Source organism: Anser anser, assembly GCF_964211835.1.
Source record: "Anser anser genome assembly, chromosome: 3".
Lineage (NCBI taxonomy): Eukaryota > Metazoa > Chordata > Aves > Anseriformes > Anatidae > Anser > Anser anser.
The window spans coordinates 47,849,626-47,866,478 of NC_139722.1; the positions used below are offsets into that span (position 1 = coordinate 47,849,626).

At 44.1% G+C, this 16,853-nt stretch overlaps 1 protein-coding gene and 1 long non-coding RNA gene across 10 annotated transcripts in view; one reads left to right on the top strand and one right to left on the bottom strand.

Annotated features, from left to right (window-relative positions):
* The window catches only part of LIN28B (lin-28 homolog B), a 96,232-nt gene extending 91,893 nt beyond the window's left edge, over positions 1–4,339 (top strand). For all 9 annotated transcript variants that reach the window (XM_083831542.1, XM_083831544.1, XM_083831547.1 and 6 more), the window contains one exon: positions 1,960–4,339. In XM_083831542.1, the coding sequence (XP_083687668.1) occupies positions 1,960–2,329 (370 nt within the window). In that variant the 3' untranslated portion in view covers positions 2,330–4,339. The remainder of the gene's footprint in view (positions 1–1,959) is intronic.
* On the bottom strand, positions 2,351–16,805 carry LOC310897686. Its single transcript, XR_014582484.1, has 2 exons — positions 15,932–16,805; positions 2,351–14,430 (listed from the first exon to the last, which is right to left on the bottom strand). It is a non-coding gene; the product is annotated as an uncharacterized lncRNA (long non-coding RNA).
* Between the last annotated feature and the right edge of the window lie 48 nt (positions 16,806–16,853).

Here is a 16,853-nt window from a genome sequence, read left to right on the forward strand (position 1 = left end):
GAGTTGAGATAAAGACGGTTTATTAAGACAGGAAAATAATAATAACAATAATAATAATAATAGTGATAATGGTAATAGTATTAACAATAATAATGTGTAAGAAAACAAGTGATGCACAATGCAATTGCTCACCACCCGCTGACCGATGCCCAGCCTATCCCCGAGCAGCCGGCCCCCCCACCCCGGCCAGCCACCCCTATATATTGTTTAGCATGACGTCAGATGGTATGGAATACCCCTTTGGCCAGTTTGGGTCAGCTGTCCTGGGTCTGTCCCCTCCCAGCTCCTGCTGCACCCCCAGCCTGCTCGCTGGCAGGACAGAGCAAGAAGCCGAAAAGTCCTTGGCCTGGTGTAAACACTGCTCTGCAACAATTAAAACATCAGCATGTTATCAGCGCTCTTCTCATCCTAATCCAAAACATAGCACCCTACCAGCTACTATGAGCTACTTAACTCTGTCCTAACTGGAACCAGGACAAAGTGTTAGACTGATGTAAGTCAAGGATTCAAATTCCTGGTGTGTGTGTTACAAAGTGAAAGTATTCAGTAAGGAATTGTTGGATTTCTCCATGATTCCCCTTGATAATAAGATTAACACGAGAGTGTTTACATTTTGGCCATTTTAAAGACTTGGCGAAAAGGTCTTGCCCGTGGCGCTTGGAAGAGGTGCTCTGCCGTTTGTCTGCTTCTGGGCAGCCCTGCTTTTGAAGATGACACCCAGGGTCACCACCACTTGCATGTGGTTTGAGAATTTCAAGAGAAAACAAACAAACCCTGTTTTATGACTCTTGCTAGGGCTTTACTCATTTTGTTTTGAATTGAAACCATAAAAGCCATTCCTGACCCTCTGAAACATAAGCATTGTAAAAGCTCAGCCCCCCCACCCTTCCCTTGGCGTGCCTTAACCGAGCCAGAAGAGGCAAGGTTTCCGGGCAAGATCTTTTACATGCCCAAAGAGCTTTCTGGGCACTTGAAGACGTGGTAAAGTCCGAGGCAACTCCTTAGGGAAAGCCGAATCTCTTCTCCCTACGCATTTCTTTATGGCCTCAACCCAGTGACTCACAAGGTGAAGCCCACCCCTGGGTGAAGAGGTCGGCCCTGGCGGCTGCCTCCTCCCCACCCGGCTTTGAAATGTTAGTCCTGCCAGGCATTTGAAATACTAGCGCTCACAGGGGCTTAATGCTACAAATACTTGAGCAAGAAGAGATGCTTGCCAAGGCAGCGGCGTTGGGATGTGTGAATATTTGGTGCCCTCTAGCGGGGCCGAGGCTGGCTGAACCCCAGCGTCATCCCTCCTTCGGGGAGAGCCAGCAGGTAGGGTTGGTTTGGGGGTTTCTGTTTGTTTGAGAGATTTTGTATTGAGGATTTTAGCCTCTTGGCGTTGTGGGGTTCGTGGAATTCCCAGCGCAGCAGGGTTTTCTGATGTAGTTGCACGGTGCTGGTGACTGGCGGCTCTTTCAGCAGCGGGACCCTCGCAGCATTGTCCCGGCGCTGCACGGGCTCCTCTTACTGCTGAGGGCAGTGAGGCATCCCAAGGCTTTAACAAAAGCACGATTAGGCACCGGCCTACGTCTACAAATGCTTCTGATTTAGCCCTTGTCAGTCAGCAGGAAGGTCCCAATGAAAACAAGTGAGGATCTATTTAAGAGTGGTCTTTACTTTCAGAAAGTACCAAGGTTTTTTTTTTGTAGCAAGATATTGACTGATAAGGATGATAATAACAGAATCTATTCCTAAGTAAGGGGTATTTTTTGGCACCGGTGTGACGTAGGGGCACATTCCACATGCATTACTTAAAAAGCAAAACTCAGATATATCTTTGTCTGTGGCAATGGGATATCGTTGCAGAAGCTCCTGCTGTCTTACCAGCAGACCAAGTGCACAGTCAGTTTTTGATACATACAAAATCTTACAGTCTGATGCTGCATTTTGTAACCAGCTGTCTCTTTTCATTTTTAGATGCTACAACTGTGGTGGCCTTGATCACCACGCTAAAGAATGCAGCCTACCTCCACAGCCAAAGAAGTGCCATTACTGTCAGAGCATCATGCACATGGTGGCTAACTGCCCCCATAAAACTGTTTCGCAACAGCCCACTAGTTCTCAGGGAAGACATGAAGCTGAACCACAGCCTTCCACTTCTGCTTTCCTGAGAGAAGGGGGAGGAACGTACGGCTATTCGTCTCCATCATATTCTCAGGAGGGAAGGTCAGAGATCTCAGAGCGTTCAGGCAGGTCACCACAAGAAGCTTCTTCAAGTAAGTTATCTGCATCACCCGAAGAACCAAGCAGAAAGGGGCCTTCTGTTCAGAAAAGGAAAAAAACTTAAAGCATTTTTCATAACTTTCCATTTTCTTTATCCTCTTGGGATGTCTACCTCATGCAAGTACAGGGGAAATAATTTCATTATCAGTAGCTGACCTGGAATTTTAACTACTGTTGAGGAACTGTGAATTTTTTTTTTCTTTAATAGACAAATCACTCCAAGCAAAATACATTTGAGCAGGGTGCATTACGTTTTACCTTCTGTATGTGTGTGTATGAGTGTGCACGCGCGCGTGTGTCTGCATATCTATGAATATATATTTTTTCCATCAGAACACTCTCCAGATCCCACAATATATTACTGTGAAGCAATAGACACAGTACCCATAAATGTTCCTGAACTCATTCCTAGAATCGGTTTTCAAACATGTTCCAAAAAAAAACAAAAACAAACAAGAAAACCCAAGAAATCGCACCAAACAAAAACACCTGAAAAACCACACACAGAGCTGAGATCAAGACTGTTACTTCTCTTGTGAACCAAAGGATACGTTCATATTTTAAAGCTGCCATATGGTACTAAAGATACTAAGACATCCCCCACACCATCAATTTGAGTTATCTTCTTTCCCCTCTCTACAAAGCATCACTTCCCCACTTCCCTCCCCTCCACCCCCCACGCCTGTGAAGGGCAGTGTCACAACTAAGCATGGCTCTCATCGCCACCATCCTTTGTTGGTAAGGAGTTAATAGCTCCAGAAAAGACAATGAATGTGTAGTTTCTGTGCTGGTTTCTCAAAACGTTTTGTTAAATTAATATGGGTGTAACTGTAATTTAGATGACCGTTGTGTAGGGGAGACTGTGTAAGTTGTTAAAGAGCAAACCCTTTTGAGTGGTATCAGGATACCATCCTGCTTCACCCTTTGTATTCTGTGAACATTTAGGGGACCTTGGTGGCAGTAGTAGCAGCAGCAGCAGCAACTTCTCTTGGTCCCGAGTAGTGCCCCTCAGTTTGAAGGGGCTTCCCCCTCGTTTACTGTTGAAATGACATGGAGAGAATTCCTTAGGGATTTTTTTTGTTGTGGTTGTCTGTTTTGTTTTTAAAGAAAACAAAATGCAAAGCTATTAAGATCCTGGGATAAAAAGTTTCTTGAGAATAAAGGTAGATGGGTACTCGTGGTTGCTCAGCCAGCCTCTCTCCCTGATGATGCAGCACGTGTTCATTAAAGGACAGGTGCCTGCTGCAGACGAGCCTTAGTGAAGGCACCTGCAAGCTTGCCCTGGGCATCATCAGCTTCTTGTGAACAGGAGTCTGCTGCTGACCAGCCATGGTCTGGTGTGTGCTGGGACCACACACTTGTGCATTAAAGAGGAGAAAGATTGGTGGCCTCAGAGTGAGACTCCCTGGGCTGCAGCCTTTGCTTGGGGTTAATAGAGTTGGAGCCTAGCAAAACTTCAAGTCGCTTTCCATTTGAAACGTCTACATTACCAAGTCATACGTACGATAACATACTTTGACAAATCCCATTGCAGATGTAAGTTAATTAGAGAAACTTGTATAATCCTTAGCATTGGCAATAAACACAGGCTGTTAAAGCTTGAAAGAGTCAGGTAGGTTTAAGCTCAGATAATCAAACTGGAGAACCAAGCCTGCATGAAAGGCTATGGTGAGCCCAAGCCCTGTCTGCGGTAACTCTCGCAGCCGGCAGTCACAACAGGTAGGCAGCAGGCTCGTTGCGTGGCCCTCCCCTTCCCACTCGTCCTCCCGGTTGAGACTTTTACTGTTGCTGCTGCTGCTGCTTCAGTAAACAGGTAGTAATCGAAAGCCTCAGCGAAGGGCACAATTTCCAGAGCATTATTTTGTGTGAATTCCTTGCCAGTGTTTGCGAGAATCTCGATGGTTTATACTGAAGTTCTCAGTATGCTAATGCAAAGCTTACCTTTGACGATATTGAATGTGATATATCTATAGAGAAGAACTTCCTTGCCTTACGTAAGGATAGTAAACTTATTTAAATTATGTAGACAAATCAAAGTGGCATTGCTTAACCTTCTAGCCGGTGTAAAAACCAGGTTAAACAGCAAAGATGCAAAACTTAGGTCACTTTGAAAAATTTAAACCAAAGTTCCTTATAGAAATAGGCAATTGCGGATTTGAAAACTGGTCATTCCCTGTTTATATGTAAGAAGTTCAGAGCTGAGATGAGAAAATATTTTCAACGTGCAGATTTTTATTGGTGCTGTTTAAAATCACTGTATGCACCAGAGTCAGACTGAACTGCAAAGAGCACATACCAAACCCTATCTTATTGTTGAAAGCTTAAGGTTTTATTTTTATATATTAGAATGTTATCACTATTACATAACATACTCAGGACAAAGAACTTTGCTCAGGGAATATACCATGTAATGTTGTTTTTACTTTACAGAATAGTCTACCGACCTGCTTACTCAGAACAAACCAAATAGACTTAGCCCTTTTTATCTCTATATAAGTATTATGTACTGATATTAGTAACTACCTCTGAGTTGACATAGACCTACATTTGTGATAATCAGATTTCAGCGTTTTGTATTATAAGTTCCTGTGAAATGAAAAAGTGGTATTCTGTACTGGTTGCTTATGTGAGCATACGTGTCTTTACATTCACAGGGTCTGAGTTTTCAGAGATGCTGGGCAACCGCAGCTCCCATTGACTTCCAGTTGGAGTTACTGGTGCTTAGCTTTTCTAGAAGGGGAGGGATGGGGGGTGGAGGGGAAAGAGAAAAAAAGAACAAAACAACAAAAAAAAAACACAAAAGCATCAAGCCCACTTTGTTTACATAGGTGACAATAAAATTTTTATTCTGTTTACAGCAAAAGGCTACCTCATATTTACTGCATAAACACACCTTTGTGCTGCTCTGGCCTTAAAGGTGGCTGTTGATCTATGGTACATGCTATTTATCTGTACTGAATATGTAACTGATAATTCACCACTGCATAGGTTATGGCAAATACTTGTTAAAGATGAAGCATCCATCTGAAATTATGAGAAGTTTCCAAACATTTCTTTAGAAGTTTTTATGTTTCTGTCTAAAGGATTATGGGCACTGTTCACAAAAATAAATACATCTCCAAAACAGACAAAAAATATACATGCCTAAGTTAAACACAGCAGCGCAAGCTGTGGCAGGTAACTACTTAGCACTGAGCTGCAGTAGAAAAAAAATAAAAATCGAATTATACTCCTTCAATAGGCTGCTCCAAATAAGCAAAGAACACTTTAAAGAAGGAGATGCAGACTTGAGTTCGGGATTCTTCCTTCGCGTGCTACAGCATTGGCTCAGCCTTGATTTCCCTTATTCACCAACCTGTCCTTGCCAGAACGCCTCCCAATAAAACTCGCTTGAGCAGAGGTAATTCAAATATCGGCTCAGAGGGATGTGTTTTTCTCCAAGCAGTACTGGAGATAGGCTTAAACCTGTAACAAGAGAGCTCTCCCTCCCAACCCCTCACTCCAAAAAACTCAATTTGATTTAATCATAAGGGACATTGTGAGATATTTTATATTCTCCCCCAAGGAGAGTTAATGGTATTTATTTCCACGCTACAAAAACTGAGCCATGAGGAAGATTTGTATTTGGAGGAAGATTTATATTTGGAGGAAGAGCCAAATAACTTTTTTGCTGTAGCTAATTGTAAGTCTGGCATTATAATACCATCTGCAGTATTTTGCTTTTAGCTAGCTTTCAGGAAGTGCCAAACAACATACTTGACTCCTACCTTTTCCCTTTGTAGGCCACCTTTTTCAGCCCAGATTTATTCTGCGCCAGTGTTATCCTGAAGTTCCTGCTTAGTCATACATAGTTTTGTGAATAGAGCCCCATAAAAAAAGTGTTTATAGATCTTGTAACATTCTTTGTAAGAAGAATTATAAAAGAACATGGGAAATCTCATTGAGTCTTAAATTTAATTTAATTAATTTATCTGTAAGAAATGTTTATCATAAAAAATATATATGTATTCCCCTGTGCTAGATATAAAAGTAATTGGGAAGATGTGTACATGTGCAGATGCACTGATTTTAATTTTCTAGAAGTCTTAATGAGATTTGAGTATTGTTTTAGAAACAAGCAGAGCCTTGTTAAATGCATCAATCTAATTTTGCTGAGTATATCAACAGCCTCTTCTTTAAGATACGTTGGTTGTGTGTTACCCCTGTTACAACCCTTGAGTAATAACAAGAGGTTGATCTATGAACACACACGTCTTTTTTTATGCTAAAACAGCTGTAAATTAGCAGCTTTGGTAGTGTTTTTATAAGAATGTTGAAAAATACCAAGGTATTTGCTACCATTGTCATTGAACCAAATGTAAGAGCAACCAGCTTTACAAAGGATAATGGTTTTGACTACCTCTTGGATTACTAAGTTAAGCAACAACTGGCTGACAAACATCACCAGACTGGCTTAAACTAGTATGTGTTGCTTGTGGTAATAATAACAATAACCATACTAGAGACCAAAGTGAACACTGATTTCTATATGTCTTTAATACTGTGTCTTATCTAGTGTTTTTAAATTATCTTCTGTAGTATAGATTACCTCATTGTCCATTTTGACTTGTATGTTGTTTACAAGGTGAAATTAAACAAAAAATCACTTGAAGTTTATGTTTTTAAAAAAGACAGTGAGTTGAAGTTTTGAAGGTCATTTCACCTGTTTACTGTCTCGAGGGACTAAAGCACTGATTGCCTTTCTACATATCGTGTATTTTATATTCTCATTTCATGCCTAATGTCTTTTTTTTCCTGTCAGTCATGGATATTGTGAGGTTTAAAAGAATTACTTGATTAAAAATAAAACATAACATTGGCATTTACAAGAGGCCTTTGAGAGTTTCTTTATTTGCATTATAAAAAAAGCACTGTGCAGTCAATGTTCACTTAGTTTTAAGATATTATCTTCTGGAAAGATAAATTGTTATATAAATTGTTGTTGGAGGGAGGGGAAAATAAAAGGTTAGTGCATACCTGGATCATACTAGCAATGCTGCAGAAATTGCACCCCAAACCACATTCAGCTATTGATATTAAACTGCAAGATTACAGCTTTTGGTACTTAATCTATGTGAGAATACACTGGTCATTAAAGTTAGCAGGCATTTGGGCTATTCTCTGGGACGAAAAGCATTTGATATTTAAGTTTCATCCTATCTTTATTACTTCTTCCATAACCTGTAAGCTTGCATATATCTGTCGCATGCTAATTTGAAATGATTTGAGGAGTTGTTTCATTTTTTAGAAATGAAAGCGCTGTTGTCTACCATTGCCTGGAAATTTCATCTCAAAATTACTTGAAGTGTATTAGTGGATTCGATGGCATTAGCTCATCATTCTGTTAAAAGATTTGAAGGCTTGAATATGCTACCTACATGGCTGTTGTGTTTCAATACAAGTCTCTCTGTGTAGGCGATTAACAGCAAAATTGATCAATCTCTGCTAAATACAAGGCAGATTTTTTTTTCTATTTGTATAAACATCTATATGAACGGTTATCATCTACTCATTCTAGCATCCTCTACTCAGTTGCATAAAACCTTATTTGCATTTTTTTCTCTCTAATGTGTGGCCTCATAAAGAGCGAGCTATGGACATGTTCCCTCTCATCCCCCTCGACTTGTAGCCTAATAGTCACATCACTTTTTTGGAAAGGGCAAGAGGTGACTCTGAAGCTACAATCTGTTGCCACGATGCTGCTGACCTCCAGGACGCCAGCAGGTTCCTCTGCACTCATTTTTGTAAGTGCTGCCCATTGCATGACTGCAGAGCAGCTGCCACTGAGCCTGTGCACGGCTGCTGATGCTCCGTTAACGTGCAGCTGGTCAATTTTTGCTTTCTGACTGTACAATATTTAGCCCCGGGTATTATTTGTGCTGTACAGCTCTTAGCTTAGATATTTGGGGCTGAAGCAGCCAAAAGGTTCATAAACCAGTGAAGATGAACTGGTGTTGTTACTGCCATTGTAGCAGCCAAAAGAAGGTGGACAAGGTGAAGAGAGTAACAAGTACTGAGCTTAGGTATCCAGCTTTAGGTGCTTACAACCCCTTTTCTCTTTTCAGCTAAGTAATCAAAAATTCAAGGCCAGGAAGTATCAGTAGTCTGTGCAGTTTGACCTGCCGCATGTCAGACGTGAAGTTCAGGGCAGTTACTGTTGTATTGAATTTTAGCACTCAGCTTCAACTGCAGCCTTGCTTGCTTGGCGGTTTTAAGCATATTTTCCGGCTGGGCTTCAGATCAGGCCTGAACACTCTTGAGAAAAAAGAAATGCTCCGCTCTGACAGCCTGTTTTAATCACCTCACTGTTAGCAAGTAGTGTCTAATTTCCATTTCCTCTGGCCTCAACTTCCAGCTAGCTGTCTTTTCCCACCAGGGTAGAAAGCCCGCACCACTAAGAAAATGCAAATACTGTTTGTTTTTTGTGTGTGTTTTTTTTTTTCCATAAATGATAAAAAGACCCAATATCTTATTTAAATAAGAAATAAAAAATGGTGTTTCCTTCACCCTTATCATAATTTTCAGAAACTTTCTACTGTCCTCCTGAGCCCTGGCTTTAAAAACAACCAAAATATGATTCAAAGGCTGGGTTACCCAAAGCAGTACCTGGCCAAGCTGAATACAGTCCTACTAGCCATGGAGGACAAAAGCAAAAAGCCTGGTCCGTAAACATGGACATTTTCAGTAGTGAAGCTGTGAACCAGCAGAACAATCCCCACCAAGGCACAGGGCTGATCAACATGGACAGCAATTTCTTTCCTTTGACTTCAAGACTGCCTAAAGATGGCTGGTTGCTGGAAAAGAATTGATCGACTCATCTTGGCCACTACAAAGTAAATCTGTACTGGCAGTATTATGCTGAATTCACATTTTTCAGTCATTCTGGACTTACTACACAAATTTATATGGCAGATGGTTGCACTGACACACTAGCAATCTTTGATATTCTAGAAAATGAGTTCATTTCTTTTTTAGAAATGTGCTAGATTGTCTCGTCCTAGGTTGTCTAGCTTAAGAAGCAAAATGAAAGAAACTTTAGTTTGAGCATCCAAAATATTTGAGGCAATCAAACTAACTCGACACTGAGAAATACTGGCCAAAAATTACTGGAGTAGGAAAATAAGTTGAATTTGGGAGTAGTTTTGGAAACCGCCTGTGAAACAAAGCGGATATGCTCTTTCTTCCCCAAGGCAGCACAGCAAGGGCGGAGGCTTCAAGTGCAGCAAGTTCCCTTCAATCCAGCCCACATTTCTTTCGTGTCTCCTTAACCTATGCTGACAGCCGTGACAATAAGTCACAGTTGAGCCTGCTGAGCCATAACTTCTGGGGAGTTTCCAGCCTGATTGATAGTTTCCAAAATGTTGCCTCACAAAATGCTGTGCGGAGAGGAGCGCAGGCTCCTGCTACAGAGATCCTCTGTCTGTAAGTAGAGCCACCCCAGCAGGTCCCGAGCCCTGGGATCTGTTTGTGTCACAGCAGAGAGAAATCAAAGCAAAAGAACTACAGGAACAAGCGTCTATTTCTATTCTCTCCCCCACGTGCAATTTCCTTCTCTACTTCCCTGTACCACTTCCAACCACTTCCTTGGGTGCTTGAAGGCTTTTCACATCGTGCCTACCTTCGAGCACACACTGCAGCTGTTCCCCAGGACACTTTGTGTGGCTGGGTGTTACTCTGCACCTTTGATGTATGTTTAAAGGTGGATGTACGTAGATAAAGGTGGGCGCTCAGGCAGCTGGTAAACTTCTGGGGCTGGGAAGGGCAGCAGACCGACCTGTCTCTGAGGCTTAAACAGACATTTTTCTCTACAAGCACCAAAAATTCCTCAGATCAGACGTACTGACAGTGCTTTCCACGGAGCAGGCATTAGGACTGATTTCCAGCTATCTCCAGAACTGGGATTTTGGAAGCTGCACCCACTCTTGATGCTAGCAGTTCACTAATGCCAGCTAACCTGCCTCCTTATCCCTCTTTGCTGTGCTCTTGAGACACCCTCAAAAGCAAAATATTGGAGTTTGGATACTGCGAGCCTTACAGTTGGTCAGTATAGACTTGTTTAAAGAGAGTGGCTCGCTGTCATCTCCAGCACTTCATTGAAGTCCTAAATCTAATGCACAGAAAAAAGCCTACCTGCCCCTTTTTACACAGAGAGCAGATGTCCAGGCAGACGGGGGGCACAACACCTACAGGGAAGGTGATGGGTGGAAATACGCTGATCAGCACAGGCCCTGAGCCCCTGTGTAACACGGGGCACACGTTATTCAGCTGACAGCCACCAGCGGTTACCAGAAGCAACCCTGTGAGCCACACAGGGACACACCGGGCTCGTTCAAAACAAAAACAAGATCACCCATCTGCTGGCACACCACCACCACCACGAGCGGGCTAGAAAGTGAAGTGACGGGATACGAGAAGAAGGCCCGGTGGGAGGACAGAAGAAGGCCGGGAGCCTCCTCCGGCTGGTTTCCTCTGCCTGCAGAGAGGTGCCGGCAGGACATGGGGGCCCTCGCAGGGTCCTGAGCCCTGCCACCAGCACCCACCTGCCCACCCTCCTCACCCAGCGCCTCCGAAGCCTCCACCAAGCTGCCCGATACGGGTTGGGTGCGCTCGGTTGCTCTGAGCTTGGTTTTGCCCCCGTTGAGTCAATGTGGAAAGGATTTGGGTCACTGTGAGCTTTTGTCAGAAGGGTTCCCCGAATTAGCTCCTCTGTTTGAGATGAAAGGAAGAAAGAGGTCTGTCTTTGTTCTCCCGCTGTAACGACCCCGTCCCAGCCCTGTCTCCATTCACCAGCTCGCAGCACGGCCCTGGCAGCCGGGTCACAGGTCAGCGCGGACGATAAGAGGCTGCATCCCTAAAAAGGCTTAAAAGCTCTTCACTGCAACTTCGGGGCAACTTCAGCAGCCTCCAGAAAGCACCCAACCTTCCGAAAAAAACAGGCTCGTGGAGCTGCACTGCCAGTACCGGAGCCAGAAGCCCAGGCCAGGAGACGTGCTCCTGCATTTCATCCTGCGGACACCGCCTGTGTTGTTCAGGGTCGCTGGAGGACATCTAATGTACCCCTGAATTATTTGCATTGCCTCATTCCTCCAGATTGCATAGCAAGGCATCTGCTGTGTGAATTTTCAGATCCGCTCATCTGCCTCCTCTATATCTTCAACTGTTTTTAATTTAATGCATAATTAACACCAATGTCCCGGCTGCTCGTCGCCATTTCCAGGCGATGCTCACCTCTGCCCCCAAGCATCAGCTCTGGCAGCTGCCGATGCCCTTTTGGAGACCCAGGGTGCCACACAGTCCAACCCCGGCACGCACATACCTCGGCCAGGATTTTGTGAAGCTCTGCTGAATTCATTTTACATGGTGTTTACCACCCTGTGCGGGGATGCCCATTTCGGAGGTGTGCCTCCCAACAGCAGGATCCCCTGAGCAAGGGATGCCCACGTGCACCACGCAGCACATTCAGAAGCAACCTGAAGACACGCCACCGCAGGGTCACTGCTACAAGCATCACATAGTGCAGGAGAACAGCCTGAGGGGGCATGCGTTGCTCACACAAGGAATGCTCCCTAAAAAGAAGCGGAACCACAGTATGTGGAAATCTCATGATTTTTAGCTCAAGTAGAAGTGGGATCATACGGGTTATACACAAGTAGGCTGTTGTTTTGCAACTATTTTTAACCACCCCTCCCCAGCCTGCGAGCTGGTCTTACGATTGATTCCCAGGGGCCAAAGTCAGATTTTGTCCGCCGGGCACTGGCAAGTTATCCATCTCCTTAATGCACTCGGCTCCTCCTGCCAGACAGAAGGAGCTGGCGCCTGACATGCCAAAACCTCTGCTGCGGTTCTCCTTGACGGCTGAAACGAGAAAAGCCCGTATGCCCCAAGGCACAGATCTGTGCGAGGAGAGGGTTCGAGGAGCTTTCCCAGCTACCCTGATGACACAGCTTCATTGTGCCAGAAGGGCACAGCCGCTGCTCTCTGACCTGCGCTCCCTGGGGCACGGCCGACCCACGGCTCGTGTCCCGGTAGGGTGAGCCCTTGGCTTTCGCTCCCCCAGTTTACCTGTACACCAACACAGCCAGCTTTATCTCTGGTGGAAATGCAGAAAATGCAGGCGGCACGAAGCTAAAAGGGATAAGTGGAGGCACTGCAGGGTTAGGAGAGCGCACACAATTCGTGGGGTGGATTTCAGCGGTGCCAAGCAGAGCACAGTGTGTTTACAGAGGCCCCAATGCGCCTAAGGATTCCTTGGCAGCACTGGAAGAAAAATATGAAAAAAATACGAAAACTGTGCTGGAGCAGCTGCTGAATACATATCGACAACAGGCAACTTGCTGAAAGAAGTTTGTTTGAGAGTGTGTGCCTCAAAACGTCGTATAAGCAAACATTTGAGGAAATTTGCTGTTCTGGCATCACTGCCGAGGAGCCAGCTGGAGCAGTTTTCTAGCTGAAGGTATCACACCAGAAGGTGACAGCTTCTGGTGCAAGTGATAAATGCAAAAAGGATGCCAGCTATAAGGATGGCCTGAAAGAAGCAAGTGTGTTTGCCTCTCTTTCAGCAGCCTCCTGTTACAAAGAAGGCTGACTCAAAGGGACTAGCAAACAGTCCAAAGACTAGCACCAAGTCCAAAGCCGAAGAAAAAGAAAAAAGACCACTAGAAGCTGCTTCCTTCTGCAGCAGTTTTACACAGGTTAGCTGTACGCAAGCCCAGGACTCCCACCCATCAGTCCTCATATGAACAGGGCATTCCCCAAAAGCCATGCTGCAGACACCAAAGTGCCTTTAGTAACAGCTCAGTAGATGCCGTCTTTTTCTCTCCACAGCACAACCCAGAGCTGGGCTTGATAAATCGGTGTGTTAGAGTTAACATACACAATATTTGGTCTACAGAGCTGGTAAGGAAAACAAAGAGTGTAAGAAAGCAGGTAGAGGGCTTGATTTTCAAAACTGACATTTAGCTTAGAGCTGGAGAGTGCCAGATGACAGTGGAAATTCTCCAGAAACATTTCCCTCTTTGGAAAAGAGAAATCATTTCTCCCTACACTTCAAAAGCTGTTAAAATATTTCCTGTACTGTTTACATGCATCATATTCTTTTTCAGCTCAACTCTGCTGGGGATTTCCATTACTTTCAGCAGTCAGCACTTTTCACTGCTTCTAAATGCACCATGTGCTGTGATGGATGCGATGTTGGAGGAGAGCAGTGCTCAGACCAACTGCTCCAGGACACAAATAGCTCAGTGATCGCTCCCTCCAGGACGTGATTAAGTTGCTGACTGCACAATTGATTTTCCTGTGTCTTTCTTCAGCGCGCTGTATTGCATTTAACTCAGAGATGGAGAAGGCGTCTCTAAGAGGAAGACAGGAATCAGGAAGAGAGATGTGAGATGTGAGCAGTGTTGTCACCCGTGGTGCACTTGTAGCTACGTGCATCTTTAATGGGAACAGCCATGTGGTGAAGTAGTTGCCGGGATAGCTACCGATATACCAATGTCAATGTGATTCTGCTTGTTTTTGTAGTTCCTCCTCTTCCCACAAAAGTCTGTAGTCGTAACTACACTTGATACTTACACAAACCTAAAGAAATGTTCCCTCCATCACTTACTTTGGGCTCCATGAGGCACACTCGTGAGTTCATCTGGCTCATCACCAAGCCTGAAGGCTGCATGCGCTTCCACAGCCTTTCCCAAATCAATGCCTTTCTAATTAGCTGGTGTTTGTGGTGTCCCCAGTCGTATTGACAGCATCTGCAAAAAGCATGTGAATTTTGTCCCCAGCAGAGGCTGCTGTTTATCTGCATTTCCATCTTCTGACGTGAGAAGTTTTTAGATTCCTCCTCTGCTGAGCAAAGCAGCACAAATTTCAAGGAGCCTGCATACACAGCTAGTTTCTGTCAAACAGAGCTCAGCTTTAGTCGTGCCATCAGACCGCACTGGAAGAAATGCCTTTGTGCTGGAGGAGTGCAGTCTGGAAGCAGTTTAGGAACAGACCTGAACACAATCTCTAAGGTGAGATGCTGCCTCCCAGCTCCACCTTCCCGAGCCTGACAAGGTACATGTGGCAGAGTCACTAATTCGGTCCCCTCGCTGCTTCCATCTTCAAGGCAACATTCGCAAAGCAATGTATCTTTAGAGATGTTCATGGTGAGTAGAGATAAAAACTAAAATTTAGCAGTGTCCACACATTAAGACAGTCAATGCAAAAAAATAAACTGATCTGAAATTAATATACCGTAAGCGATTTACAGACAAACTGTAATTAGCTCCGACTGACCTATTTAGATGGATAGAAATACAGATAGAAAAAATACGACCAAAAAACCAACCACATATTCATGAATCCTCTAGGAGATTAACTAAGTATGTCTGTTCTGTGAGGAAAAAGATGTACGAAACAAAATGAGAAAACAGGGTTCTCAGTTGCTAAGACAAAAATAAAAAGAAAGTCAACTCATCTTGTTATAACGAAATTTGCTTACAGACAATGCTGCTTTAAAAAGTTACTCTATTTGGCTGTTTGCTTCTCACCCGCAAAGACTCAGACCTCCTATTTGTAGGAGAAGGCAGCTGAGGGAGCAGATATTGGCTAAAGAGGCTTGAGAAAATCCTAAGTGCATCATGAAACACACATTAAAAATACCATTTCTTGGTCTTTTACTTCCCCGACTCCTCAAGAAGAGCTCATAGTACTAGATTTATTGCAATTAAAGAAAACCTAAGACAAATTAGGGGGGGTATAACTTGTTAAAGAACTCCACCTTTTTTTTTTTTCCTACTTGAGTGATATGATTTTTCCCTTTGACATTTAGGTAATGTTATGTATTTCTTCCACATTCTGTAGGGCATTTTACAACACACCCTGTGCGTGAAAAGAAAAAGGTTTTATGTTCAATGCACTCTAAGTCAACAGAAGCAGAAATTTATTAGATGGCTCTCTTTCAAATATAATGCTAGCTGATGTCCATGTGAGATTTTCAGAGACTCTGATCAGAGCTGTTGTTGCTAATTATATAGTCTACAAATGAATATATCAAAATCTACAAATAAGCATAATAAAGTTTCCTTTGATAACTCTCCCTACTGCCAGATTTGGTCCAAAGAAGGACAGATGGAAGGGAGCAGGAAAGAGACAGCCAGCCAGGCACCCCAACAACACGTGTATGAGCTTAGGTTCTTCAGAGGGTTTCCAGAAGAGGAACTCAATTTTACAGTCCTCACAACAGAGCTTTTCATTATAGACAAAATTGAATCATTGCAATTCATCCTCACACTTGCAAAAATGAAACACCAGCTGGAACATAGGAGTAAGTCTGGCCTTACAGAATCATAGAATCATTAAGGTTGGAAAGACTTCCGAGATCATCTGGTCCAACCGTCCCCCTACCACCAATGTCACCCACTAAACCATGTCCCTAAGCACCACGTCCAACCTTTCCTTGAACACCCCCAGGGACGGTGACTCCACCACCTCCCTGAGCAACGCATTCCAATGCCTGACTGCTCTTCTGAGAAGAAATGTCTCCTCATTTCCAACCTGAACATTTCCAGCCTTATTTCTAAGGACAGGACTACATGAATATAAAAGCCTCAGGGGCTACACAGACCCTTTATGCTGCACTTGGGCTCACCTGCATCTCCACAGCCTGCAGATAAGAGCACACAGACATGCACCACAGCAGTGGCCACAGTTTAAGTGCATCCACACAACTTCAGAGGGTTTCCCCAAGCATACAGGGAAGCCACAGGAGATGACCCAGCTCAACTCTGAGAAGACACACCCACCTATTGACTTGCTTTTGCTGCCTCCATTCACTCTTCTCTCCCCACACCCAGCCAAATGAGTGGCCCATCTCCACCTGGGCTTGCCCTTTGCTGCTGGTCCTAGCTCAATCCCTGTGCTGAGGGGAAAAAAAAGAACAAAGACCCATTCTCCCCACCCAGCTCCCAGCTTGCTCCCAGCTGTGCTTTGGCACAGGCCAATGGTTGTGTGCTCCAGGAAAGGGAAACGGTGGTGGAGGCATGATGGGGAAATATGAACAGAGTGATAATGCTGTGTTTTTAAGACATTTCACTAATGCCTAACAAGAGCTCTTCAGAGCCCTATCTCTGAGCAGAAGGAAGGAACAAGTTCCCATCTCAGTCCCTTGGAAGTGACTGCATTTATTACGCCCCCACGCCCATTGCAAAGCCTTTAGAAATGAGGACAATGCCACCGTGGTGTCCCATCTAGTGAGGAGCAGGTATGATGCATGTCCTTTCTAGGCCCAAACCAGCAGCCTAGATGAAGAACAGCATCACCTGCAGCTTTCCTGAGTACCCCTGCATGGAACAATTGGAGGTCATCAGGTTTAAAAAAAAAAAAAAATAATTTGTTTTGTGTTTAGCAACACATATTATAAATGTTTCTCAGCCTTTTCCCATTTACCTGAGATCCTGCAGTTTATGAGCCTTCCCAGTCTGGACAAATGCAATCAGATAGCTGCCTGGGTTTTATTTTATTTCTATCTAGACAGATCTGTCACCATAAGTCACCTCCACATGAATGGAATA